Source organism: Drosophila nasuta, chromosome X (genome assembly GCF_023558535.2).
Source record: "Drosophila nasuta strain 15112-1781.00 chromosome X, ASM2355853v1, whole genome shotgun sequence".
NCBI lineage: Eukaryota > Metazoa > Arthropoda > Insecta > Diptera > Drosophilidae > Drosophila > Drosophila nasuta.
This window is the reverse complement of record NC_083459.1, coordinates 8,462,321-8,489,770: the sequence shown is the minus strand read 5'-3', so window position 1 is coordinate 8,489,770 and position 27,450 is coordinate 8,462,321. Positions and strand designations below refer to the sequence as shown.

The window sequence follows — 27,450 nt, the reverse complement described above, 5'->3', positions numbered from 1 at the left end:
AATGAGAATGCATTCATTGTGCGCAATCAGCCGCAATTCAAGACCTCACTCAATTGCCATGCCGCTGAGTTTCGTCCTAGTTACATGATGGTCAACGAACCAATGCCAGAGCCTCCCATAGAGCCAAGAGGTCGCAAGAAATCCATGACAGTTAGTATTCTCACTTAGGCGAAACTTCAAATACTTTAATTTGTATGTCTTAAGCAGGAGCGTCGCAGGCGTCAACGTTTCTATCGCACTCTGAAACCCAATGTGATGTTTGGGATCGGTGAAGTGCCGCCAGACTTGCCACAGATGATGCCGAGGCCAATCCATTTACCAGCTGAAGTGTCACAAGGCAATTTTTCATCGACTGGACCACGCTCCTCTTTTAACCCTGCCTACGGATCCAATCGGCTTAACAATTTCCCACGTGGACAGGCTTAAACAACATGTTTGAATCACTTTTGAATGGCAAATTTCGCTGCATAAGTTTTAGCAACCTTATAATTTCACACTATGCAATTTAAAAATCATTTTATTACGATTATTCCTATATTTTATATAGTAGCAGAAAAATGCTCGCAAACATTTATAAATATAGAGTATAATAAATTGTAATAAGCCAAAAAAGTTCATGTACATATGTATGTACGAATATTTAAAGAAAATGTAATTCAAATCCAAGAAAACAAGTAAGAAAGCTACAGTTGAGTGTGCTCGACCGTCAGATACTCGTTCCCCATTTTGAATAAAAGCAATATGGTGTGATATTAGTTTTAAAATATACCGAATTAAAATACAAAAATACAATACACAAAAATACTAAATTACATATTTGGCATATTTTTATAGTACTACATTTAAAATATACCATACCATAAATATACCAGATTGTGAGCCGAAGCAACTAAGACTCGTAGTAAATAAGCTATTAGGACTAAGTATTTTTTATATTATATTCACAGAAATCAATATTAGAGTTATTATTGTCTGGCCCAAAATTCGGGTCAAAATCCTCCAAAATTTCGCTTATTAATCGTTTTGCGGAGCGGAAGTGGCAAAAATTTAAAACATAACAAATGCGTCGAAAACAATAATATCTCTTATAGTCTATGAGATCTAGGTGTTCATACGGATGGGCAGACAGCTAGACAGACCGACGAGCAGTCGAACATGGCTATATCGCCTCGGCTGTTGACTCTGATCAGGAATATACATATATACTTTATTAGGTCTGGATGCCTTCTTCCTTTCACATACATTTCCTGGAGGCACAAAATTATAGTACCCTTCTACTCTGGGGGTTTTCTTTACGAATGTTTAAAGAAATTCTATTTGAAATTCCAAAAAAGCCGATGGGCTATTGTGTCATATGTGAATAAACAAAAGAATGTCATTCAAATATATACAGAATATTTTTAATTTGTCAACTGCCTCTGTCTATTCTATTTTTCAGTCAACAATTAACTTTTATTAAGACGACAAATGCGCAGCTTCTGTTTATTTTTAGTTTTCCTTGAACTTAGTTGAGCAACATATTCTATTTCTAAAATGCAGAACGCAGAAATTATTCAAACACTTTTTAATAGTGCAGCAAGTGCAAAAATATCTCGCACTCACGATTTCATATCTGGTTGAGTCACACATTAAAAGCACAAAATTTTATTCCTTGTAATTAGCATTTAATTATATTAATTATTATGTTTTATTTTTATTTAATTTTTGATTATCATTTTCAGTTGCCTGAGCACAGAGTTTTGTTTGAAGTCCGTTGGCTTTTGTTTTCTTTCATTTGTTTCTGAGAACACGCAAAATTGAAAATCAATTTCGCCGTGTTGCTGCCTAAAAGTGGTTTTTTATAAAAATACACACAAATATATCTGTTATATATATATAGCTATATATGTATGTGTAGATGTATACTTTATAATTAAATTAAATTCACATCAAAACTTCAAGTATGTATATATATGGTTTTATATATAAAGTAGTCAAAGGTCCATTTGGTTATTAGTAATTTGTTGTTGTTGTTAAAATAGTTGATGAAATGGTTTGCGCGTTATTATTGGCATTAGGACTGTCAACGATATATGTATGCGTAGATATATATATATAGTTTTGTATGTGGGTGTTCGTAAAAATAATTGCTTAGCTTGCTAAAGTCTAGATTATGACAAATTAAAAGCATAAAAAATACATTCTTCACTTTGGTCCAGTACTGAAATCTCGGATTTCGTTAGTTGCCAAAATTGGTTTGCTTAGTTTCTTGGGTTCTTCTTTTTTTGTTTTTGTTGGATACATACGAGGAGATTATGTAACCTTGGCTAGAGACTACCTCACTTCACTGTTCGATTGAGCTGCCTTACATGACTAAACAACTTTACAGTTTTACAAGTTTACAGAGTTTTACAGTTTAGATTAGTTTACATCTTAATTGAGCTTTACAGGCGGCTGATGGCGGCTTCTTTCTTCTTTCTAACTAGTAACTATCAGGCTATCTATGTATATAGTAGTAGTATATCCGTATTGCTCAATAGTCCAAATTGCCCTGGGCTCCGGTTATGATGGCATCAATCCAAATGCGTGCCGCTGCATCGGATGCAGCCTGTAGATTGTAGCTGCGCTTCTTCGTCTTCACAATGAATGTGCAATGCGGTCGACCGCTCTTCGAGGCATTCAAATGATCCAGATACACCTCATCAATGGTCTGCAAGGGGATTTGAGTTCAGTTTATTCTTGATAGTGAGATATTTAGTTGAGTACTTACCGAAAAGTAGGCGCCTCCTCTTGGCTTGCGCTCCGATTTGTCCGAATAATAGATGAGTGCACTGCGCTGACGATCGAGAACAAACCAACGACGTGACCACGCATGAAACGTGGCGCCCAATTTATGCAGGTAACTACAAAAAGAGAACGACAACAATTAGAGCAACTTCTAATGGGAAGTTTACTCATTTTTCTTACTCACCCGCGACAACTTTGTGCATCGACAAACACATGCGGACATAGATCGATTTGATGGCCAGCTGTTTCGATGTGATGCCGCAGATTCAGATCCGGCGAGAAGATGGGCAGGTAGCGTGTCAAGGGACGCTGATGCTTGGCGAGCGCACGTTTCCGTTCCCCATTCGCATTCACCGCATTGACGCTGGCTGTGCTGCTGCTGCCGGTGCCGGCGCCGCTGCTGCTGCCCCCGCTGCCGCTGCCCGCTGATGCCGTATCCTGTGAGTTGCTATTGCTGCTGGCTCGCTTGTTGTTCTCGCCTTGCTGTTGTTGTTGCGCTGCTGTTGATGTGCTGTCATTGGCAAATTTAGGTGCCTCAATCGAGGCATCACAGTTGTTCGCCTCGGACAGCGGACGTGGACTGCGTGCTGTGGGCGCCACAACGCCTACAATGCCATGATGCTCCAGTTCCGGTTGCGAGTGACGTTGCTGTGGAGAAGAGCAGAAGATGCAGCCAACAAAAAAGTTAGAAATTGCGTGAGCGTACGAATGAAGGAGGAGAGCAATATTGTAAGTGGGTTAGCGTGTTGACCAGCTCTATAAATAGTAGATAGTAGATAGAGACAGAGACAACGCACTTAAATGTTTTTTGGTGTCAGTGACAAAGCTGCGCATTCCGCTGGCCAAGCGCCAAGGCGTTTAACCCTGCAATGCCGTCGCCATTAGTTCCCATAATTAGTTCCTTTCAGGCGTATATGCTATATTAAGATGCGCCCAAAATATCCTACAAATTTCACCAAGTTCGCGCAATAAACACAGCTGACATACTATTCTTATATTTTGTCGAAATTACAACTACAGCATTTTGAACCGTTTTTGGATAAAATATTTACATTTAAAAAAAACTGCTTAAATGCACAATCTATTATGTGATTCCACATCATTTTGAACCATTTTTGAATATAATATTTATATTTAATATCAATATGAATTCATCTTGTTAAACCTCATCTTTTTTTACAAAAGAATTTGACATTTTTCTTGGATTATTAAGTAAATATTGAGAATTGATTATTTTTTTTATTTACTACACGTCCTATGAACATTAATGAATGCATATTGATAATAGTTTTTTTTATTATTAATTTTTTTACTGCACAAAATATTAATTTTCAGGAAATTCTTTAATTTTAAACAGTTTTTCTGAAGCTTTTCTTGATTGAAGGCACGATACACATATTTTCTTCTTAAGTTTTCTAATAATGCAAAAATTAATGTTCATTAATGTGTTTCATTGACGAATTTTGTTTACTCTTTAAATTTGTGTCTATAGCTGATTGATGGCGTTATTATTTTTATTTTTAACGTTATTTTTATTTTTTGATACTTAAAATTCTCTTGCTAGCATTAATAGTCAACTTTATCGCACTTCATCCAATCATTTCCGATATATGATTGATTCAGTGATTACTCTATAACCTTCACTTTTAAACGTTATTTTTATTTACAAATATTTAAAATTCTCTTGCTAGCATTAATAGTCAACTATATTGCACTTCATCTAATCATTTACATTTGTTTTGCAATGCAAAAAGGTTTTATGGAATATGATTGATTGATTGATGACCCACACACTCACTAGATAATAGAGTTCAGTGCGTTGTCTTGCATTCGCATCCATGCGACGATGCTGCACATATGTCATCCAGACGGACATGATTCTGCTGCACAGTGGTTAACGCAAATCAGGAAACGATTAAAGAGATTATATCTTCCCAAGTGTTACGCGCTATTGCAACGGAGAACGTGTTGAACTGCAAATGCGGAATGTAACCGCAGATCAGAGATCGTGCGAATCAACGCCCGACGCGAGGCTGTGGCCAAAAGTCGAATGAGGCGAACGCGAACATTGTCCAGCGTCGATGGCGATGGCGTTGTAGTATATATAGTATGTCGGGGAATTCTCGATCAAGATCGGCCAATTATAATCGTAATGGGGCAAAAACGATTTGTGGGTCTATTGGCTACTGCTTATTGTGTAAACAATATCCATCCAGCCCCAAGGTAAACAACAACAATAGCATTAAAGACGCAAGAGGCGAGGAAGAGAGAAGTGCGCAAGGCGCGAGCAACGGACGCAAACTGACGACTGACCACAGCGAAGACGGAAAAAACGATGAGAAGACTCGATCATCAGCTGCTGAACATTAAGGAAAATAGAAAATATTATTATAAACTTATTAATAAGTGTAGTCCATAGAGCACACAACTGCTGGCATAGCCAAAATCAGAGAAGAGAAGGCGGAGGCGAGTCAAAAGCATTTTGCTTTAAAATAAACATTGGCAAAAATATAACAAATATAAAATGAAATGAGATGAGATGAGTAGCAAAAAAACAAAAACAAAACACACACAAATGACGAGTTGTGGAACAAATCGGCAACTCGTAACTCGTGACTAACGATCCGACGATCGACAATATCGTGACGTTTAACGTTCTATCGATAGACAGACAGACAGCTAATGAGAAAGAGAGAAAGAAGCGTGAGAGAGTGGCAGATTGATCCTTAATAAACAAGACCTCTAAACGATCTCTGCGTCATTTTTTCGGCAAGTCGATTACTTAGCGCGAGATTTATGTGGGGCATGCCGCGTCTGAAATACCCTGCAATGTAAACAGTAGTTAGCCTAAAGTTTACAAATACCCAAAAGAATGTGTTGAAAAAATCAAAAATTATGATCGACAAATTATGTTCCATCTTAAATAGAATTCGAATGCTACACAAAATAATATACATAAAAGTTCCGATAAAAAAAAGAATACCTATTTGTGCACTTCAAATATGGAAATCTCTTGAAATCGAACCGAAATGTAGGTTAACAGTGATAAGAACAAATAATACGATATGTGTCTGATAACTGTGCATAAAAGAATACGCATTTCATTTGATTGAAAGTACTAGAAATATTTCAAAAGTCATTTCTGATTTATTCACGACCTTAACTTTTATGGAGGCCACATCTTAAATCTAAAATGTTTAGCGAATCTTCCAAAATAAACCACTTACAACGAATTCTAGATAAATTGTTGTTTACCTCAAACAAACCATAAACTAGTTGTAAGCAAAGATGCATTACGCAAATGTAAGGAAAAAATGTGTTTGCATTAATTTAACGTAATTTCCTTAAAATGAATACATTAATTCCTGAAATCTTAACGTATCGTGTAATAGATTGCTTCCTTCATAATCCCCCCCAATTCACAAGGCGAACCTCTCGAGTTGAGTTTTATTAATATGCGATCGTAAATTGCGAGTATTAAATAATGATAACCACTTTACACACTCTGTTGACTTTAGCAGTTAGTATTATTAATTGTTCATTCAGACTTCAGCATTATCGTATGCCATTTAACACATTTCCCAGTTACTCTGACTGTCTTTCCTAACGACCTTTGCTAATCTCACACAATTTGATAAAAAGCGCAAAATAAAAAGAAAACAGTTTTGTATTTACTTGGTTACGAATGTTGAGTTATTTATAAAGTTGTTGGAATGCTGGCAATGAAAGCAGGAAACTCACACAAGATTACACTTAAAACAATGCGGTTACTATAGGGATTGTTTTTTTCCCCAATTCATATTCCATTATAACATCGAGAATTATCGATCGAATCAGATCTAGATAACAGCACAACACTCGCTTTGTATCGTTATATTATTTTCAACTGTTTTTTTTTTGTTTGTTTGTTGTTGACACGCACTTTATTTGCTTTAGCACAGGAAAATGTAATGGATGAATGACTAGATGATACCCTGTATTTTGTATATAACTTCATTTTAATATTCCACATTGCAAATTCAAAAGTAAACTTCTTTTATATAAAACAAAACTAGAGTGAACTCTTTCTTTTAATCAAGGGACACAAACAACCCGTTTTGTGCTTTAACTACAGGGTATGCTCGCCTGTAGTAACAGCTTGTAGTAATTGTATAGTATCTGTTTAGTGTCTATAACTAATCGTAATCTTTGCCAGCGATCGCTGACCATGTAAATCTATCGATTCAAGTATTTGTTGGTCAATAATTTGAATTGTTTATTTTGCGAATTGACCGCCGCGCCGTTCAATTGTTTAAACAATTAGCGTGGGCCGGGCGTGGTCAATATTGCCTTCAATTTCCCGCCAAGACAACGATAATAACAATTTTGGAAAACAGAAACTTGAAAACGCTTTCGCTTTGCTTGGCCTAGGTTCGTTATTTCTTTTTTTTTTTGGGTTTTTGTTTTTTGTTCGATGACAACTCACCTGTTGTTGGCCGGCATTTGTTGTTGTTGATGTTGGTGTTGTGGTCTTTGTTATTGTTGTTAATGGACTGCCATCAGCTGACGCATTAATTGTTTCCTTTTCGTTGAGCTTCTGCAATTCGGTTTTCTCAAAGAGTTTGGCATCTTTGCCGCCGCTAAAAAGATGAAGAGAAAACACATTCGATGTGAATATTTTAATGAGTATTAAATTGGAAATGAATGTGGTGGTTTATTTTTTATCCAACATATTGATTCACTTATCATCAATTTAGATGTAGATATATACTATGTAGTAGATATATGCATACCAGCATGGAATCAGCGCATTTAGCTTATCCATGGCAATGACTAATGCAGTCACTGTCGATGCTGCTGCTGTTGCTGCTGTCAACTGTCAACTGTTGACTAAGCGAGTGCCAGGCAGCGGGAATCCGACTCGCTATCGAAATTGAACGCAGCCAATGCAAGGCGGTTGAATGGCAAATAAAATAAATACGCGCTCCCACACACAACAGAGAGCAAGCGAGCGAGAGAGAGTGCAAACAGCGACAGCTGATAAGCTTATCAGTTGCCGACAATTGCGAACGCAGTCGACGACGCGACGTCGTCGTAATTGCAACAGACAGAGGCAAGAATTCAGGTGACGTCGCGACGATGCCGCTTGACCAACTGAACAAACGCCAATCGAACAGATCTCCAACCACTTGACGATTATTCAAGCGAAGTTTAAAGAGAAGAGAAGTCGAAGTGAAGTTTTGGGAGTTGTCATCAAATAAAGAAAAGAAAAAAAAACACACACACTAGTTAATCAAACAAACGCACAATATTTGTGTCTGGTTTTGTTGTTTGTCGTAACAATATTTGAAAAACGACACGTAATTCGAAAGCCGGTTTCCATTCCGAATCTCAAAAACACACAATCAGCGCCAATCGCTGTCGCTTTCAACGCTAAAAACGACGTCGCCGTCGACGTCTTCGATGTTTACGTCGCTGTCGCTATCGTTTGCCGCATTGTTTTGCTATTAGCAAAATATTTGATTAATTATAGAGCCAACGGGTTGAATGTGCACGCCACCCAAAAGGCATTTACACTCTCAAACATAACAACGGAAATGCTAATAAAGAGCTTATTTAGATAATTATTATATTTGACGAATTTAAAGGTCAAGGAAGTGTTTCTGGTTTCAGAAAAATCTAATAAAACATATTATAATTATTAACTATAGGAACTTTAAATTTAGATATATAAGTAATTATTATTATTATTATTTTAAACAACTCAAACATGTTCCTGTATAGTGACGAATATTTCAGATATTAACAATATTTAAATGTTTTGAATAATTGTCTATATTGAAAACTTCGCAAGAATATATCAGCATTATCATATTTTTAAGCAACTTGAGTTAAGCACTTGAGTTATGATAGTAAAGAATGTTTTAGATTTGAAAAATAACAATTTGTTTTAAAGGTAAATATTGGAAACTTCGCAGGAATGTAAGAAACTTGAGTTTAGAAAAAATATTTCAAAATAGTTTCAAATGTTTTTAGTTTCACCCTTTTTTAATTTTAAATATTGTAAACGTAAAAAAAAGTATTATAATTTTTATAAAATCCCAAGATCATTTATAGAGAAGAATGTTTCAGAGTTTAAAGTTAACTCATATTATTTATGATAATGGGGAAACTCGAATTAATATAGCTAATTTATAAAAAACCTTTTTAAGAAAAAATGTTGCTGAATTACGAAGAAAGTTTCCAAGTTTAAAAATATCTAACACTATAATATTGAGAAATATTATATGTAAATATTAAGAAAGAATATTGACAATTATTATTATAATAAATTTAAAAAATGTCCACGAGGCAAAATATCTAATCCTATGCATTATATTTGTAGTTTAAACTTGAAGGCAACAAAAAAATTCCACCCATTACATATTATTTTTACATCTAATCTATATATTGATGTACATCTGTAGTTGGTTATGCATATATAAAAATTCCAACTTTTGTCAAATCAATAAATGTCTTTTTCGACTCTGTATAATTTTGTAATTTACTGTCCAGACTTGAGTAATTTGTTATTGTTGTGGTAACGATTCAAATGGAAAACACTCATAATTCTTGATAAAAAGATAAATGCGCGGAGATTGTTGGCAACTTGATAAGATATATGTACAAAGGGTGAAACAATATGAGGGCTATTTTGTAAGCGAGTGTAATGAGTGTGGTGCATTGAAGCGGTGTTGTTGTCAGCTGCAGAACTAATTAAGAGCGCCATGGCGATATAGCGATATGGATGGCGCTATAACCATATGGGATGGGGAGAAGAAGGGCAAGCATGTGGAACGAAGACGAAGAAGCAGAATGCCTCGGCGCACTTTTGGGGTTAGTCAACTTGAACTCGGGTCGGGGTAAGGAGGAAGAGGGAGGTTCCATTGATTCAATTACGAGCTACTCACTTGGCATTCAATGGGGCATGAGGCAGCTGTGGTGATTGCGGTGCCTCTGTCGTTGTCTGCTGCGTGGAACGCAAGTATTGGGTGCGTGCCTCGTCGTGACTTTTCTTCTTCAGGTCATAGATCTTCTGACGCTCGTGCTCGATGACCTGGTGACCTGCAACCATAAGCGAGAGAAATAGATCTATTGAACTATGTTCATTTATAGTATTCGTGGGTGATAACTTTACCTTGTTGGGCAAGCAGCAGCTTGCGATTGCGCTCAATCTCTTTGATGCTGTCAAAGATCTTTGTGCTGGCGCCCTGGCTGGTCGAGATGGGTGCATCGTTGGCCACCTTGCAGCTACGATCGATGTCATCCTGCGAGGGCACACGACGCTCCAACGGATTCACCTCGAATCTATCGCTGCGCAGCGATAAATTGAAGCTAATCTGTTCACAGCTGCCCGCATCATAGATCTGCAATGGCGGACGTTTGGGTGTGCTTGTGGTCACCTTATTATGATCACCACCGTGGGGCAATTCGATCTTATTATTGTTGTAGAACATGTTCTCGTTGACACTCTTCGACATCAGATCATCATCGTTGCGTCGCTTCGGGCAAAGCAATTCCGCTGAGCCAAAGAGCGATTGCGACATCACACCATTAATCAGATTGCTGCTGCTTCCGCTGCTGTTGTTGCCATTGGCAACGGGTGAACTGCGTCCACTGTGCGACGGTGTTGTTGTTGTCGTCGTCGCTGCTGTTGTGGACTCCTCGCCGGGTTCGTCGGGTCCCAGCTGTATGCCCAAGGATGCCAGCTCGGATTCGAGTGTTAAACGCTGCTCTTGTCGCTTCAGTTCCTCGTGGCACGCATGATGCTCTGACTCCTCCTCAAAGTATTGAAATTCGAGATCCTCGAAGTTCTTACGATCGCTGTCGAGGGATTCGCACACGTGCTCCAGCTCCTCTTTGAGGCAGGCATTGTTCGGCTTTTGCTTCAGCATTGCGCGCAGTCTGTTTAAACAAAAAAAGAAAAGCGAACAATTAGTACTTTATATTTCAATTGCAGAAAATACAATTTCTATTTGCTTCTAGCTTTGAAAGATTTTCCTACTATAAACATAACTTTTATCAAGTCGAAAACATTCCAACAAAGTTGTCAAAGTTTAAAGTTTGTCTACACAATTATTGGACCCTGGACAGATTTAATTGCAGTACTAATTTAAATACCGGTTCTGCAGTTGGAATTATACGACTCATATTTCATAACTTGTTTAGTTCTAAATTATACAGTTTGAGGTAGTTGAGAAAGTTTCCTGTAATAACTTCTACACAAATTGAGTTGCAACTAGGCAGCTGTTATGAAATATATCACGCAATCGCTATAGTCATGAGCTTTCAGACTCTAACAGCTATTCTAAACGATTTGTGTGTATCTTAATAAATGTAAATATATAAACGTCTACTTAATTCATTTAAATATAGTCTAGCTATATGCTAATGATAGCTGTTTCAATTAATTTTGTGCATCTTAGTAGAGTTCAAAATTCTCTATATATAGTTTCTATACAGAATTTGTTATACAATCCTATCCTTCATCAGAATATTTTATCAAGAAATTATCAAAAATTCTAAGAGAAATTCTTTTCTATTTCTATTTCTATTATATACAATTTTCTTCTAACTGACATTACAACTAGGAATTTTGTGACAAATCTTTTTTCCTATAATTTAAAATTCTCTATACAAAATTTGCTAAACAATCTATGTATCTTGTTCGAATACAATATGTTCACAATATATTAACCAGATCTTTTGAAGTTCTAAACACAATTTTCTACACAATCGATTCTAGATATCTGACCTTTTTCAAGTACTAATAACAGATATTTTAAATTGTTCTATGATTCTTCTTAAAATTTAAAATACAATTTTCTATGCAATAGATTCCACTTCTCTGTCTGACTTATATCTTTATAGCTGTGACAACTGCTCTCACTAATATAAATATAAGATCCTCTATGAATGCTATCTTAACAACGCTTCCTTACTTATTGAGCTGATCCTGCTTCATTTCAATGGACTGCTTGAGCTTCGCCTGTTGATTCTCCTCCATCACCCGCGTGGCATTGCGTTGCGCCTCCAGGCGATGAATGCGATTCTGCAGTGCCTGCAGCTGCTGCCTCGGCGTGCTGGGTCGCGACGTCAGCGACTGATGATCACTTGGTTCCACCTGCAAGAGTAGATACAAGATTACTTTACGTTTGGATCGTTTAAAGCATTTGCATACTCACCTCGATATGTTCGGTGTTTGGCGGCAGTTCGGCCAACTCGCGTTTGAGCTGCTTGCGACGCTGGAGCAGCTCACGACGTTGTCGCTGCTCCGCATTGATGCTGCGCGGCGCTGGCGCTGGCTTTCGACTGGGTTTGGGCGAGGCCTGATGCATTGTTTCTGATTCGTTGAGCTTGAGGGTGAGATTGTTGATATTCTTGTTGGTGCGCTTCGCTGGCGTCATTTGCACTTGCACCTGACGCTGTTCCTGCTGCTCCAGTTGCTGTTTGCGTTCGAACGACTTGAAGAGCTGCTCGTAGTCGCGCTGTTGATTCGGAGGCGGTGGCTTTGGGGCCAGCGGTGGCTTAACCACAGCTGCAACCGGTGTCGATTGCTGCGATGCGGCAAAGGCATTGCCAAAGGACACATCCTTCTTGGGTGACATGCAATTGGTTCGTATTTTGGTGCGCGGACTTTGTGGCACATATTTACCGCCGCCGCCCGTTCCACTTTCATGATTCGAGTTTGTTGCGCCGCTGCCGGCAGTTGACGTTGCAACAGCAGCAGCAGTCGAGTTGGAGTTGGAGGCTGAAGCAGCGGAGGAGGACACGTGCAGCTGGCCATTGATCTCGACACGATTCGGACCCAGCAGACGCACATTCTCATAGCCCGAGGTGCTGCTAACCAAGGCCAGATTGCTGCTGCTGCCGCCGGCGCTGGCATGCTGCTGGAACGGTGACTTCTTGTCGCGCGGCAACGAGCCGTTTGTCTTGATCCGATTCTGGACAATGGGCGACGAGGTAATGCTGCTGCCATTCGCATTGCCGGACGAGGCATTGTGCATGCCATGACTACTGCTGCTGTTGTGCTCACGCTCACGTTCCCGCTCTCGCTGCTGCTCCTGCTGACGATCCGCGTATTCGGTGCATATCTTTAGCATATCCTCCAGCTCGACGCCGCTGTTGAGCTCCGTGTTGATGCCATTCATCGCATAGATCTGCAGACCGCCCGCCGTATAGGTGCCCGGCTTGGGATAGCGATCGTAGCCCACATTGTTCACCTTGGTCAACAGCTCGGCAGCGGGCACAGATTGTGACTGTGGATGTTGTGCCTGCGCTTGCTGCTGCTGTTGCTTGAAGATCGCCGCATTGCTGGGCACATTGCAGTAGCCGGCATTGTGGCCAATGCCATTCACATTGCTGCCGCCTGGCAATTGATTTTTGGCATACTGATTGTTGAGCTGCTTGTCGCTGCGATGATTCTCGGCGAGATTACGGGCAAAGCTCGCATACTTCTGGCCGAGAACATCGCGTGCCGGCATATTTACGGTGACCAGATCGGAACTAAACACCTTTGGACACTGCACACCATGCATATTCATCTCGGGCGCCGTCTCGTTGTGCTTGAAGGGATTGATGATGCTCTCGTAGAAGCTCTCCAGCTCTCGCTCGCGGGCCTCGTGACGCGATTGCGACTGCGATTGCGTCGACTGTTGCGTGAAATCGATGTGGGGCATCGAGATGCGCTCGTTGGAGCCCATGGCGGAGCGCATCATTTGCGCCTCGTCGGGATTGTTGAAGCGCAGATAATTCGAATTGCCAATGGTGATCATGGCACCCTGGCTCAGTTTCACCTCCTCGCCCTCGATGTGCGCCCCGTCGATCAACAGACGCGCCTCTGGCTCGGGGACAATCGTCACCTCGTTGCTGTCGCTGCGATAGATGGTGCAGTGCAGCGGACGCACTCCGCTCCCGTTCAATGAGATGCTGCAGCTTGGCGCCGATCCGATGGTCGTGTCACCTGTCAATCAATCAATCACATGTCAATCAAAATAATCGATCAGCAATGCATATTTCCACTCTAACTGTTGCGGTGTAAGTTTAACTGCAACTGTAATTGTTATTCTAACTGTAACTCACGTTGTCTCTCGCTCATTCGCGCACTATGAATGAAGACGAGCAAAGAGAGAAACAGAACAAAACGGAACCGAACCGAACAGAACAGAACATCGCACAGGGCTGCGTTGTTGACCTGGCGCTCTTATCTCACATTTTTCGGTGAAGCAACAGCAACAGCGACACCAACAACTACAACTACAACAACAACAACCACACGGCGTCCTCATCAAGCCATGTTACCGTGGTGCGCTTCAAAAGATTACGCACAGTGGTTGTTGACATTTGTTGTACCCTAAATGCAACAACTTCAATCAGTCTACAATAATTTCACTATTTGCAATATAAGAATCTCTAAAATTGCTCTGGAATTCACAATTGAAGTTTTTAAAATATTTGTAGTGAATATTGTTGCATTGATTATTTTCGTTTAATAAACTATATAACGAAATATATTGTAGTGTACTAAGTTTTATTACAAATAATTTAATAAATTAATATAAAAAGGAAAATTTATTGTTCTTTTTTGTAGTCACGACTTCTTTATTTTTTTTTTTTAATAATGTTCAAAATTTAGGTTTTTTTTTGGAAATTAGGATTACTTTGATATAATTTGCAATTATCGACAGGAATTTATAAATAAAATGTAACTATAGCAGCCCATTTTTAAAGGATGAATATTTTCTAAAACTAAAATAAATTGCAAACAAATGTTTGCTGCAAAGTCAGAAACATTTATATATTTAACTAAAGTCTTGTCGTGATATTCAACTTTGATATCTTGTTTTTAAGTAAACATAATTTAAGAAGTGACGGTGAAGACATACGAAAATGAGAATAAACTGTTGTAATAATAATAAATTTCGAGGTAAAGAAAGCTGTTTAAGCTTACGATATGATATGTGGCTTAGACACATATTTGAAACTCTTTATCTTTATGATGGCATACAAAAATAAAACTGCAGATCCTAAAAGCTCTCGGAAGTTCTATAGGATTTTTCGCGTCACACTGTGCGGCATCTTATCGCAAAGCGTTGCGGCACAAGCGTAAAAAAAAAACAACCGTAAAACCAAAAGAAACCAATTTTGTTATTGTTTCGCTTTTCTTTTTCGTGTGCGTTTGTGCGTTTGCGTTTCATTTGCGTACCATGTTTGTTTGTTTCTCTCGCACAATTCTCGATTCTGATGAATTTTGATTATCGGCTTACACGCGATCGAGTGACCTTGTTTCTGAGAGCGGGGGAAGCGGGGCTTTTTACTCACCAATATGTATGTAGTGGATGGTGACGGCGGTGCTCAGGCGACCGCCTCCTAAGCTAACCAAATGTGGATCCGAGGCGGCAACTCGCAGCGATGGATCCTTTTTCGTCAATGACATCTGCCCAGCAGCAACGGGAGTATACCAAAAAGAGAACAACAAAAAAAAAGAGAGCAAAAACACGATGAGTAAAAGAACACAAACACAAACACAAGCACATGCACAAACACACTCACATACAAATGCAAACACACGTCGGGGCAGCGAGATGACGCAGCGTGTGCATTTGTCAAGGCGTGAAATTGTCAACTGAGACACAAGGCAAGCAACGCCGACGCCGACGCCGGCGTCGACGTCAGTGACAAATACAAATAATACACACACTCATACTATTGTACGCACACGCTTGCGCAGCTGCTCTAAATTATTATTGTTTTCTTTTGTTTCGTTTCGCCTGCGTTTCAATGCTCAGGACACTCATTCACTTACACATTCGCACACGCACGCTGTTGGCTGCGCTAATGAAGTGAGCTGCGCGTCTGCCTGCACACACATTCACACTCACACTCACACATGCATGCACACGTGCATGTACATATGTTCACCTCACAGCTGTGCAGTTTAGATGCTGTCAGCGTTGTTGTTCTTGTTGTTGTTATTGTTTTCGTTAGTTGTTATTGTTTTGTATTCTTCTTCCCGGTATTTGGTGTTGCCAGATCGTGGCGCGGTTGAAAATCAATTGGAAAGCTAATCAATCAATTTGGTTGGGCAAATAAATGAAGAATGCGGCGTTTGATAACGCACGCACACACACACACACATGCACAGTAGTGTGGCACGTGTGTTTGTGTGTGCGACGCACGCATTCAAGTTTTCACTTTTTATTTTTGGGCGCGGAAATGACTTTGTTGGGTCGTCTGTGCGTACACATGTGGTTGCCTCAGTATGTGTGTGTTCGAAACATTTCAATGAGCCAAATTGGGTCATAAACACCAAAAGTGGTCGACAGCATGGAGAGGAAGCGAAGTCAAAGCTACAAAAAACAAAAACAACAACAACAGCAGCAGCAGCAATGCGATTAAGCTACATCATCATCATCAACATGATCCACAACAGCACTGCTCGCATATGTGTGTGTGTGTGTGAGTGTGTGTGTGGTATGTGGGCCAAATGTATGGATAACCAGAAATGAGAGCACGCTGCCAAGCAGCCCTCTTAATGCTGATAAAGTTTTCCATTGGACACGCATCATTTTCATTTGCTGTCGCCGTTGTTGTTGTTGTTGTTCTTGTTGCTGTTGCTCACTTCTTCCAACATTATTATCATTATTATCAGCAAGTCGTAAGTGTGTGTGAGTGTGTGTGTGATACAATTCACCGGTCATGTTGACAATGTGAAGTAATTGCGTTAAGCTCTAAACAATTGCGATTGTGTAATAACTGTGTGTGTGTTTGTGTGTGGCACGCATGTGGAACAAGCTTCGCTTTGCCAGCTTAGCATCCACACAAGCACAACACACACGAAAAATATGCCAGACTTGCCAACTCCTGCTTAATTGGGAATGCCGCCTGTTCACCTCTCTCGCTCTCACTCACATGGCCATTAGCCATTCTCATGCCCATTACAATAAACATTACGAAATGCATTTTTATCGTCTGCGTCTTTTGTTGCTGTTGCTGTTGTTGTTTTCTTTTTGATTTTTGTTTTAATGCTGGCTGCCGTGCACCAATTCACCCGGCACGTCATCTTCTCTGCATCAGCGTTCAGCGTCATCCTCGCATTCGCTGTCTCGCTCTTGCATTCGTGTGGCAGACATCAAAAGTGCCAAGATTCAAGATGTGTAATAAATAATCAAAGAAATCAACGGCAACGGCCACAGCCACAGCAAAAGCAACAGCAACAGCAACAAAAGCCAAACAATGAGCAGGCAAATGAGTCAGACAACTGCTGCAATAATAATAATAATAACAACAACAGCAACAGCAACAACACGTGTTCCACAGAAACACACATCACGGGATCCACAACTATAGCTATAGCCAACAATAGTGCTATTCTATTTTATATGGCTTTCAAGTTGTTTTTGTTATTTTTCGCATTTCATGAAGCATCAAAATTCACTTTTATTGTGATAAGATAAAAGCACGCAAATTAATCGAGCCATCCACAATTGTAGCTTCCGCTCATTAATCACACTTTTCATTAACATCAAAAGATGCTCAAAGTCCTGATACAGGTTCCAATTTTAGGTCTAGTCATAAAAAAATATTACTCTGCTTTTCTGTGATGATGACTATTCAAATGAATTTGGGCTTAAAAGTTTATTTCCTCTGCGAAATAATTCAAAAGGTGAGGATAAGACCATTAATTAGTATAGATAAGTATGTGAACTACTTATCGGTTAAGCACTTACATTTATTTTAAGAACTTTTTGTTGACGTTTCAAATATTCGGGGCGAAAAAGAAATAGCCACAAAAACCGCACTCGTCAAATGTGACAGACGAACTGGGAATCTGCGAAGCCAAACAAACAATTAAACAATGGGCCAGAAACAATGAGAGAAGCAATTAATGAAAGCGTCAACGCAATTAACGTTTCATTTTTTGTTTTCCGCTACAATGACCAAACAAGCAAGGAGTTTGATAATTTAGTGGAACGATATGTAACAGACAGCAAAAAGGGTAAATTTGAAAGTAAAGTTCATTTGAATTCCCTGATTTGTCGTATTTATTTTCATTACGATTTTCATAGAGCATCAAATCTGCGGTCTTCCGCGTTTAGTGAACTCTTTTGAGTTGCTTTATTTCTCTGTGCCCGACTTAAACAAAGTAAACTTCCCCCTCAACACAATAACTATCCCAGAAAGAGTCGATAAATTGTTTGTGTCCTCACCCGCTCACTCACACTGTTTTGCACTTTAGATGCGTCTGTCGCTCTGAACTGTAAACATTACAGGAAAACTGAATAACCCATAGATTGCCATTTTTAGTTGTCTTTATTTATAGAGCGCAAACACAGCTGTGTATCCAACTTGAAAGCAAAAACACCGTTTCAATAATGCGATACTAGTGACAAGGCGGGCGAGGAGCGACGTCTCTGGAACATGCTGGCAACTCATTTACTACATGAGAGGGAGGTTGAAAAAGAGTGAGAGAGAGAGAGTGCGGGGGAGAGACTGGTGTCTGAGACTTTGACTTTATGCATTAGCGGCGGACCAACTCAACTGTCAATACTCGGTACGATTTTCAATTGGCAAAACCGTTCTTTTTCCTTTTTTTGTTGGCCCTGTCAATTCATTCAATATCTTTTTGTTTTGGCTATTGCGAATGTGGGAATGTGGGATTCTCTTTTATTTATTTACTTTTTTGCTTTTTAAGGGGGGCTGCTGCTGTTGCTGTTACTGCTGTGGGCGTGTTGCGAGTGTTCGCTAATTGAAATTGCCTGTACATTTGTGTTTGTGTTGTTTCGCCTTGATTTAACCCCACAAATGTGGGCAGTAAGCCATGTGGATCGTATGGTCATTAAACATTCCAATGTACCGGCATTTTCTCCTATTTTTTTTTTTGTTGTTCGCGAAATATATGTCAAAATACTTGCGAACCGATGTGGAGAGTAGTTCTCAAGAAGCGTGGAATTCCCAAAACTATTCTTAAGTCAATCAATCTATCATGCGATTGATCAAATTAGGCTTTGTCTTCTTTCGCTTGATCTGTTGTTTTATTATTGCTTTCGCAACGCCTTCAGACACACTCCAAGTGAAGATGAGTCGAACGATTTCTGAAGAAGTTGAAAGTTCTTTGATCAATCTTCAGCTAGGGTTGTCAATCTGTTTAAATTAAGGCAGCATTTTCTTTATCTGAGCATTCTGTAACTCAAATTTACAATTCTTTCATTGCATTCGAGAAAGTTATCGAGCTTCTTTGATCACAATCCTGCCTTCGCTGTGAATTGCAGTCGAAAGCTTTTGTGATGTGCAACAGTGGCTGTCAAAGCTTTGCTTTTCACTTTGTCCCACTTTCAGTGTTTGTGTGTGTGTGTGTGTGGATCGCATGTGGGCTGTGCGGTAATTTACAAGGCTGCCTTGGGCCGCTGGGCTGTTGGCCAAAATTGTGGATGGCATTTTGGGCCAGATATGCAAACTAGTTTCGGCCGCCATAACAAACCGACAGCAAAATACAGCAAAATAAAAAAAATGGATATTAAAATGAAATACAATGTGACACATGGCAGACACAATTACGAACAGTACACGACGTGTATTTTGTTTTTACAATTATGTATGTGTGTGTGTGTGTCTGTGATTGTTGTATGTTAATAAAAATAAACATTTACCTACACGGGGACTGCGCATTTTCGAATTAAAAACACGCAGAGCATAGCCAAAACAAAAAATATATCACAAATTTCAATTATATGTGAATTTTTGTCGCTTTTTTTGTATTTGTGTTTCTTTATTTATTTTTTTTTGCCGCTGGGGTCGCAAATCAAAATAAGAATCGCGCGCGATTTTATTCGCGTGCGTTTTTTTATTTATACATTTTTTGTTGTATTTTTTTATAGCTTGTGAAGGTCAGTCGGTCTGGCAGCGCAGTCGACGTCGACGGCGACGTTGACACGGAGAGTGTTAAATTTATATTGCAATATTTCCAGTACTACGTGCGTGCCATAAACAACAAGGAAAGAGTTGATAATAATGCGGAAGGGGAAGGGAAAGCCAATCGAGGGGGGAGAACTGGTAACGAGCTGCATACTAAAAATGCAACCCACTTTTTTTTTTAAGTGAGCTCTTCTTTTTCTTCTCCTGCTGCTTCTTCTTGTTTGCTGATTCATATCGTTGACAAAGGGCCACTCACACAAAGGAAGCTCTTTCTCACACTCACAGTTGCATGCGCATGTAAATGTGTAAGTGGGTATTAATGTATTAACCCCAGCTAACGGTAAATGGTTAGAGGGGGCGCCACTTGAAACTGTCAAAAATGAAGCTGTTTAAATGCCTGCATTGTACGTGTGCCTATGTGTGTGTGTGTGTCAAGTGGCTTGTTAATTATGGTCATGACTCGAAAATTACCGAAATATGTGTGTGTGTGTGTGTGTGTATGGAAGAAGCAAAAGCAACAATCAGAACGTTGCCGCTCGAGACCCTCTTAAGATGACGAAAATCTAATTAACACACACTCACACATACATAGATACTTCATTCGTCCCCCCTTCCCGATTCCACTCCTTCTATGCTCACTTCATTGGCTGCTGCTCAAATTGAGTTCAATTGAAGTAACTGTTTACCAGTTGACAGAAACAACAACAATAATATGGCATCATTTACGCATACTCAATGTAGCCGTCTCGCTTTCGCATTTGCCTCTCCGCTGCTTTTTGTGTGTTTGCAGGAAAAGGGTAGAAGCAATAACAATGCAAAATGCGCAATGCAAATGCAAATGCAAAAGGCGAAGCGAAGCTGTTGCTGCGTTTGCTGATGTCATCAACACACCAGCAAACAACAATAAAAACGCGAGTAACAGCAGCGAGCAGCACTTGTTATTTTGTATTTGTATTTTGTTTTTGCTTTTGAGCCAGCGTCATTGTAAGCTCAAAGCGTGGGGCAACAATAACAAATAAAAAACTTGCTCTAACTGGATGACTTCATTAATTGAACACGAAAGCAACAAAATATGCAAAATAACTAACAAATACAATTTACATACACTCACACACTTGTAATTACAATGATAGCGGCAACAAAACGCTGGCGTGCGTGCGCGCAGAACAAAAAAAAAACACACACACACACATATACAAAGCAAAGCCACAACAACAAAGCCGCATTATGCGCACTTGACTCGCTTACGCTCACGCGTGCGCGCCGCTCTCTCGCTCACTCAGTCTCCTGTTTGGTTTTTGCGCAAGTTGGCAGCATCTCTTTGTGGGGTCACATTGTTTTGCGTTTTTTTTTTGTTCTGCATGTGTGCAAAGCGTAGGTGCACACTGTGCACTCTTATGAAAAAGACAATTCAATTGTAAATGTTAAGTGAAGTCTATTGATTCAATTGGATACGACTGCGTTTTTAATTAAGCAAAAACAAACGAGACAGCAAAGCAAATACACACACACACATGCGTGGGGTTTTTGAACTTCCATTCACTCACCCCGACGCTCATCTAACTCCTTCGGCCAGTGTGTCCACAAATAAGGGCCAATGTTGTAAAGTCTTCGCTTTTTTTTTGTTTTTGCACACGACCGGAAAACGGAAACGCCTGATTTGGTTAGCATTATTATGACTTTTTCGAGTTTTATGCTAGCTGGGCCCATTGTCATTATTATGAATGTTGCATTTATGGCCGTGCCGCAGACACACGAGGCACAACTTATAATGACGGGCTGCTCGAAAATTCCAATTGGGCCATTTACTGCAATGGGAGCAGCCTAGAAAGGTGTCGCCACACACAGACACACACTCACACACGCATACATATGCCATTCATCAGGCGCTCACACACGTTGCGATGCGCCATTAAAGATCAGTGACGGGCGGGTGACAAAGTGCGTCCGGTTTCGAGCATTTCGGATGCAAATGTCCAAAAGGCCTCCGGGTCTAAGTCTGAAGTAGTTGCGAGAGTCGTCGTCGTCGTCGTTGTTGTTGTTGGTGGTGGTGGTGCCAATGAACGCAATGGAAACGTTATGGCCACCTTCAACGCACACAATATTGGCAATGCTGTTGCTGCTGTCGAAAAGTTTTCCCCCTCAATGGAAAAACTATGCAGACGGCTGGCTGAAATGCGCACAGCTGCAACACAGCAAAACGTGCAGCACATAAAAAGAAGTGTGAAATGGAAAAACACATAAAAAAAAAACAAAGAGAAAAAAAGAATATAGAAAGAAAATACGCGCACACACACACACACACTCACGCACATAAAACGAGAACATTAGAGGAATTTCATTTTTGGGTTGGGTTGGCAGCGCCGTGTGACCTGCTGACAATTGGCGGCTTCGTTTTGATGAAGAAAGCGCCGCTTTCAAAAAAAAACTGCAGGCAGGTTTTAATAGTCGACCAAAAAGCTTCATAAAAGTCCGTCCATACGTCTGTGTGAATGTATGTGTGTGTGTGTGTGTAACAAGCAATGTAAGCAAATTCCATAAAAGTTCTTTACAGACCTCCCATTGTTATTGTTGTTGCTCCAACTGTAATTTGATGTGACACAATCTCTTTCTGCATCAACTCTGCTGATGGTTGAGGGGACTCAGATTCAGATTCAGTAAAATTCATGAAACGAGACCCGACAGGCGAGAGACGAGTGGAGGCAGGGCAAGACAAGAACAAAACAATGGCAATATGGCGTTGATGGTGACGTCTGTCAACCCAAATCAGATGCAACTTCAACGACTTGTCTTGTCGACAGTATTCTTACACTGCACTAGTTACGCACAAGCTACTTTGTAGATAGCTTTGTGTATAGCCCTTAAGTGGTGAGTGACTGGTTCAGGGATCTACACTGAGTAACCACCGTAGTATTAATTAAATATTTATGAAGTCTCAATTTAACCAAAAACTAGACTACACAAAAACACACTAGTGATTTCACTATTGCCTTACCATTACTGTGTACTGCTGGGGTATTAAATTGAGTGCATGGCAATATGAGCACAGTTTTTCTGCGTTTTCCAGGCATCCAATTGTGAATGGATCTCGGATGAATAAAGTGCAATGTGCACAAAGGAATTATGAAAAAAGACACTCGTCGAATTTGCTTTTTTTCGTATTAAGTAGAGTTAAAACATACGTGAGCAATACGAGTTTTGTAGAAAGAAATTATGCATTAAAGAAATTGAGAGTTTTTGCCACTCAGTTTTATCAGTTTGATAATGTCTAATGGGCAAATGCAATATATTTTAACTAAGTAAACAACTCATTCCAACTAACTAGCTGTCAATCATTAAGCATAAAGTTAAGTTTGATGGCTTAAAAGGCTTGAAAATGTCATGAGAAGTGCTTGGCAAAAATAAATAAAGAATTGGCAAGGGCGGCGAGTAATGCTAATTTGTGTCAGAGCCCAAATAACATTTGATGCATAACAATATAAGAAGCAGTCGACAAACTTTTCGTCGTGCACTGTGGGCGTGTTCTATACCTATCTCTATGCTATGTCCGTCTGTTCGTTATTCTGTTGACACATAAACTGCATTTGGCAGCACTTGATTTCAGTGCTTCTGTGTCGCACACACACACACACAGACATGTATTTATGCTTTTGGCAACATGCAGTGATGATGTTTTTATATGAGTCGCTGTCTAATGTCTTTCGGATATGCTGCTGACGTTTATAATGATGTTTGCTGGCCGTTGACAATGTTGATGAGGCGCCACAAAACATACAGTGCAATTAATTGATTGTTTACAGAGTAAAAAGAGGCCGGAAAAATAATTATTTATTCATATCGTTGATATGTTTCTTATTTCTTTTCTGAAATGCTTTTTTCTCTTTAAGTCTATTATATATTTATTTTATTGATATATTCCTATTTGAAAACTTCGATAACTATTTAATTTCTACTAATAATCTTCTGTATAATATGTTTTTTCTGTAATTTTAAGAATCAGTTTAAGTAAAAAAGCTTAAATCTGTTATTGTGTTGTAAGAAATAAGTATTTTACTGTTTTTAATTATATTATTAGTGAAACTATTTTATAAAAATTACACAAAACCTTCTTGTCTGCATAATTTTATACGCTACTGTGCGACTGAGCTCATTTCTTGGCACCACCTAACTTAACCTTAGCGCAACAATTTTGCGCAATAGAATAAATATAATACTAGCAAAAAAATGCTAATTAAATACACACACACAAACAAGCATTAGCAAACACATGTTGGTGTATTTATGTGATCTACAAACGCGCGACCGGCGAAACGCAAGCATTAAATGAATATAAGCCAATGGCAAAAAAAAATAAAAGTGAAAAAACGCCATCAAATTAAATCAAAATCGACAGTTTCGCCGGTTGCGCAGGCGTCGCAAATAAAATGCCCAACCCACAAACAACTGCAAAAAGCGTGGCAAAAGCAAACAGCAATAAAAGCTATCTTTTCGTAGCTAGTTTTTTTTTTCTAACACTGGCTTAGGCTCTTTTTTACACAGTGAACAACGAAAGGATGTGACCAGACTCAATGTCGAAAACAAAAGCTGCCCTTTGTATCTAAGTATGTGTAACAGAGACAAAAAACACGTTCAGCCGAAACAGTCGAAAAAAAGAATAAAAAGCAAGCGCAAATGTCGAACAAAAGAACAAGTTCTCCAAAAGCAAAAAAATAATAATAAAATATGTAGCTTGTTATTGTTGTTTTGTTGGCTCATTATACAATTTTGGAATTTTGGCCAATTTATAAAATTTACATAATTTAATGGGGGTATCATTTTGAATAGTGTAATTTGTATTTTTTTTTTGGCTTTGCTTTGCGCGTCATTAGTGTGAAGTGTATGTATGTGTGTGTGTGTGTGGAACCCAAGTGGATTTTAAAACTTTACACAGAAGAGAGCAGAAGAAAGGCACACAGGGTAAAGGGTAAAAGTTTAGCTTGCGTTGAACTTTCTTGGGCTGCGAAAGTCACAATAAGAAAAAAAAAGCAAAGCAGCAACCAAACCCAAAACAAACTTGCAGTGACTGCGCTGCTGCTGCGCTGTGGTCGGTCTTTCTTTTTGCTGCCGGCTTTGCTGTCGTCAATAACTCCTGCAGTGCGAGCGACGACGACGTCGACGTCGCATTCACTTGAGAATTGCTGTTGCTGCTGTTGTTGTCTGGTAGTTTGTCTGCTTTTTTATGGAAACCGGCTAAATTCCATTTGATTGGGATGGGATGCCTTTGCCTTGCCTTTTCTTTCTTTTTTTTTCTTATGTTTTATGCTTTTTTCTCACTGCATTTCACTATTGTGGTCGCTCGCCCGTTTTGAGTTTCTGCTGACGTCGCGACGTCGCTGTCGGCGTCAGCGTCATTGTTAACTGTGCACAGCTGTCAAGGGCGTTGGGCATTTAGTTGTTGTTGTTGTCCTGCGCGGGCAGTGACAGCATCAGCAATTTAAAAATGTACATACACATACATACATTTAAAAAAACAGACAGCGTCTTATATGCATAATATTTATTGTATATTGTGTTAATTTGCATGCTTACCTTTTACAACTGTATACGTCTCCCTTTCTCGCTCTTTCTCTGTGTTTCTTTTTGCCGCCTCAACTGTTGCTACAGTTTACCAACTGTTATTATTGATATTGTTGTTGTTGTTGTTTCTGCTGCGTTGCCCGCGTTGGCGTCGTTGTCGCTTCGCTCACTTGGTGGTGGATGTTGTTGTTGTTGTTGCTGCAGTTCGTCTTGTTGTTGTTGTCGCAACAGGGAATGCATTGAATATAATTTAGTTCTTATTCTCTCAAAAATGTCCATTCATTTTTTGTGTTGTGTGTGGCATGAAATTTACATCTGAATGTGCCGCGCTGCTGCTGCTGCAGCGAATACAAACAAACAAAACACAGCGAGTAAACGAGTTTGTAAGAAGAAACCGCAATAACACCAACACCACCAACATCAACAACAACAAAGTCTGAATTCAATTTATCAATCGCAAAGCTCACGTTTATCATCAATTTACGAGCACACTTTTATTCAATTATTTAACGCACTAGTGTGTCGCGTTTCAATCACAAACAAATGCACAGTTTTCAGTGCACAAACAAACAAAAACAAATTGTCAAAAAAAAGCAAAATAATAATAATAATAATTTTTAAACGCACGCAGACGCCGTTGCGCCAGCTCGTTCGATGGTTTTTTTTCGACTGAAGCTGAAAACGCGACTGTTAATGTTAACAGGTCTGAGCCTGAGCGCAACAGTTGGTTAACAGTTTGCACACATTTGCTGGGAAACGCATGTGATATGCCAATACGCCTTTTGCCTGACGTCAGAAATGTGTTTTTTAATTTATCGTTTATTTTATTGATTCTATTATTAATTTTAATGTTTATGCAAAAGCCGCAATGATATAAATAAACATTGGCTCGACTTATGCGGTGCACCCGCTAAATGCGCTAACATGGCACGCGCTAAGCGCAAAACGGAGCTCACTTTACGTAATTTAACAGCGTTGTGAGCGCCAATTTGTCTAGTTTGAATTGAATTAGGTAATTTAGCTAGATTAAAAACATAGTAAGTGGCAATGAATCCACAAACTATTTTATCTATGCGCTGTATATTAGTTAAGATGATTATACGAAATGACAGCAAATACTTTATTATGCTGTAAGAAGACGTTGTTCAGCGTAAGTGAAACAGCTGCTGTTAATGCAAAATGCGCAACTTAGCACGCGCTAAACGCAAAAAAGAGCACACTTTACGTTATTTAACAGCGTTGTTAGCGCCAAAGTATATATTTTTGAACTAGTTTAGTAAAAAAAAAAATATAGTAAACACATTAAGCTGTAACTACGCTTTTTCCAGCTTCTTAGCTTTCTTAGCCAACTTCTTGAGGTGTTCGCTCTTATCCAGATTGTTCTGGAAGAATGTGGTCTCCTTGCGCGCCTGCGAGACCTCCGTCTGCAAGCGTTGCTTGTGCACCGCCTGTTCGTAGTTCATACGCTCGGTGAGATGCACCCATTTGAAGCGTGGCAGATACTTCATGCTCCACAGCGAGTCATAGAACTGCGACTTCTTCCGCGTTGATATCTGCTTATTGTTGAGCAGCGGCACAATTTGTTTGGCAATGCGTTTCGATTCAAACTCTACCCATCCCTCGGTGAAATGTATATTGTACTTTTTGCGCTTATTCTTCTTCTTTGCCTTGTCTGGGCCGCCTAAAAAGTAGAGAAATGTTGTTGTTATTATTGCTTGATGGGGCACGTGTTGTCCACTCACCTGGTTGCTTTTCGGGCTGCAAATAGATGCGTCCCACTTTGCCGAAGTCACTGAGTATTTCACGCATTCGCGTCACATTCATGTGTTTGGGGATATTTGATATATAGATGATGCCCTTTTTCCGTTTCTTTGGCACTGTTGCTGTTGCCGCTTTGGCGGATGCATTGAAATTGGCCAAGTCCATTTCATCATCGTCTTCGTCGTTATCGTCGTCCTTCTCAATTTCGTTGTCTTCCTGTGGCTGCTCCACATCGTCCTCGCTTTCCTCAGCATTTTGTGGAGGCGGCGGCAGCGATTTTGTTTTCTTCTTCATATTTGTTTTTAACACAAAACGTGCGAACAGTGTGACCGTACTAGGCGCACATCAAAATAACTAATTGCCCGCACAACTCATTAGACACTGCTAACTAACATACTGTATTTAAATTATGTGCAGCCGCTACGTAAACGTTAA

General features: G+C 39.6%; 2 protein-coding genes across 4 annotated transcripts; both read right to left on the bottom strand.

The window, feature by feature from the left end:
- Nucleotides 1-1,644: 1,644 nt before the first annotated feature.
- Nucleotides 1,645-25,914, bottom strand: LOC132796871 (pleckstrin homology-like domain family B member 2). 3 transcript variants are annotated; one of them, XM_060808211.1, is made up of 10 exons: nt 25,267-25,914; nt 15,106-15,220; nt 11,970-13,747; nt 11,727-11,908; nt 9,923-10,689; nt 9,696-9,849; nt 7,232-7,385; nt 2,951-3,414; nt 2,750-2,882; nt 1,645-2,689 (listed from the first exon to the last, which is right to left on the bottom strand). In XM_060808211.1, the coding sequence occupies exons 2-10, from the start codon at nt 15,218-15,220 to the stop codon at nt 2,513-2,515; spliced, it is 3,924 nt and encodes a 1,307-aa protein (XP_060664194.1). In that variant the 5' UTR covers nt 25,267-25,914; the 3' UTR covers nt 1,645-2,512. The 3 variants fall into 3 exon arrangements, with proteins under 3 accessions (XP_060664194.1, XP_060664197.1, XP_060664196.1); XM_060808213.1 differs by lacking the exons at nt 9,696-9,849; nt 9,923-10,689; nt 11,727-11,908; ... (1 more) ...; nt 15,106-15,220; nt 25,267-25,914 and adding an exon at nt 7,539-7,666 and having other exon boundaries at nt 1,652-2,689; XM_060808214.1 differs by lacking the exons at nt 7,232-7,385; nt 9,696-9,849; nt 9,923-10,689; ... (2 more) ...; nt 15,106-15,220; nt 25,267-25,914 and adding an exon at nt 4,565-4,839 and having other exon boundaries at nt 1,648-2,689.
- A 583-nt stretch (nt 25,915-26,497) lies between these two features.
- LOC132796875 (uncharacterized) lies at nt 26,498-27,364 on the bottom strand. The gene is made up of 2 exons (XM_060808220.1): nt 26,997-27,364; nt 26,498-26,935 (listed from the first exon to the last, which is right to left on the bottom strand). The coding sequence occupies exons 1-2, from the start codon at nt 27,307-27,309 to the stop codon at nt 26,568-26,570; spliced, it is 681 nt and encodes a 226-aa protein (XP_060664203.1). The 5' UTR covers nt 27,310-27,364; the 3' UTR covers nt 26,498-26,567.
- Between the last annotated feature and the right edge of the window lie 86 nt (nt 27,365-27,450).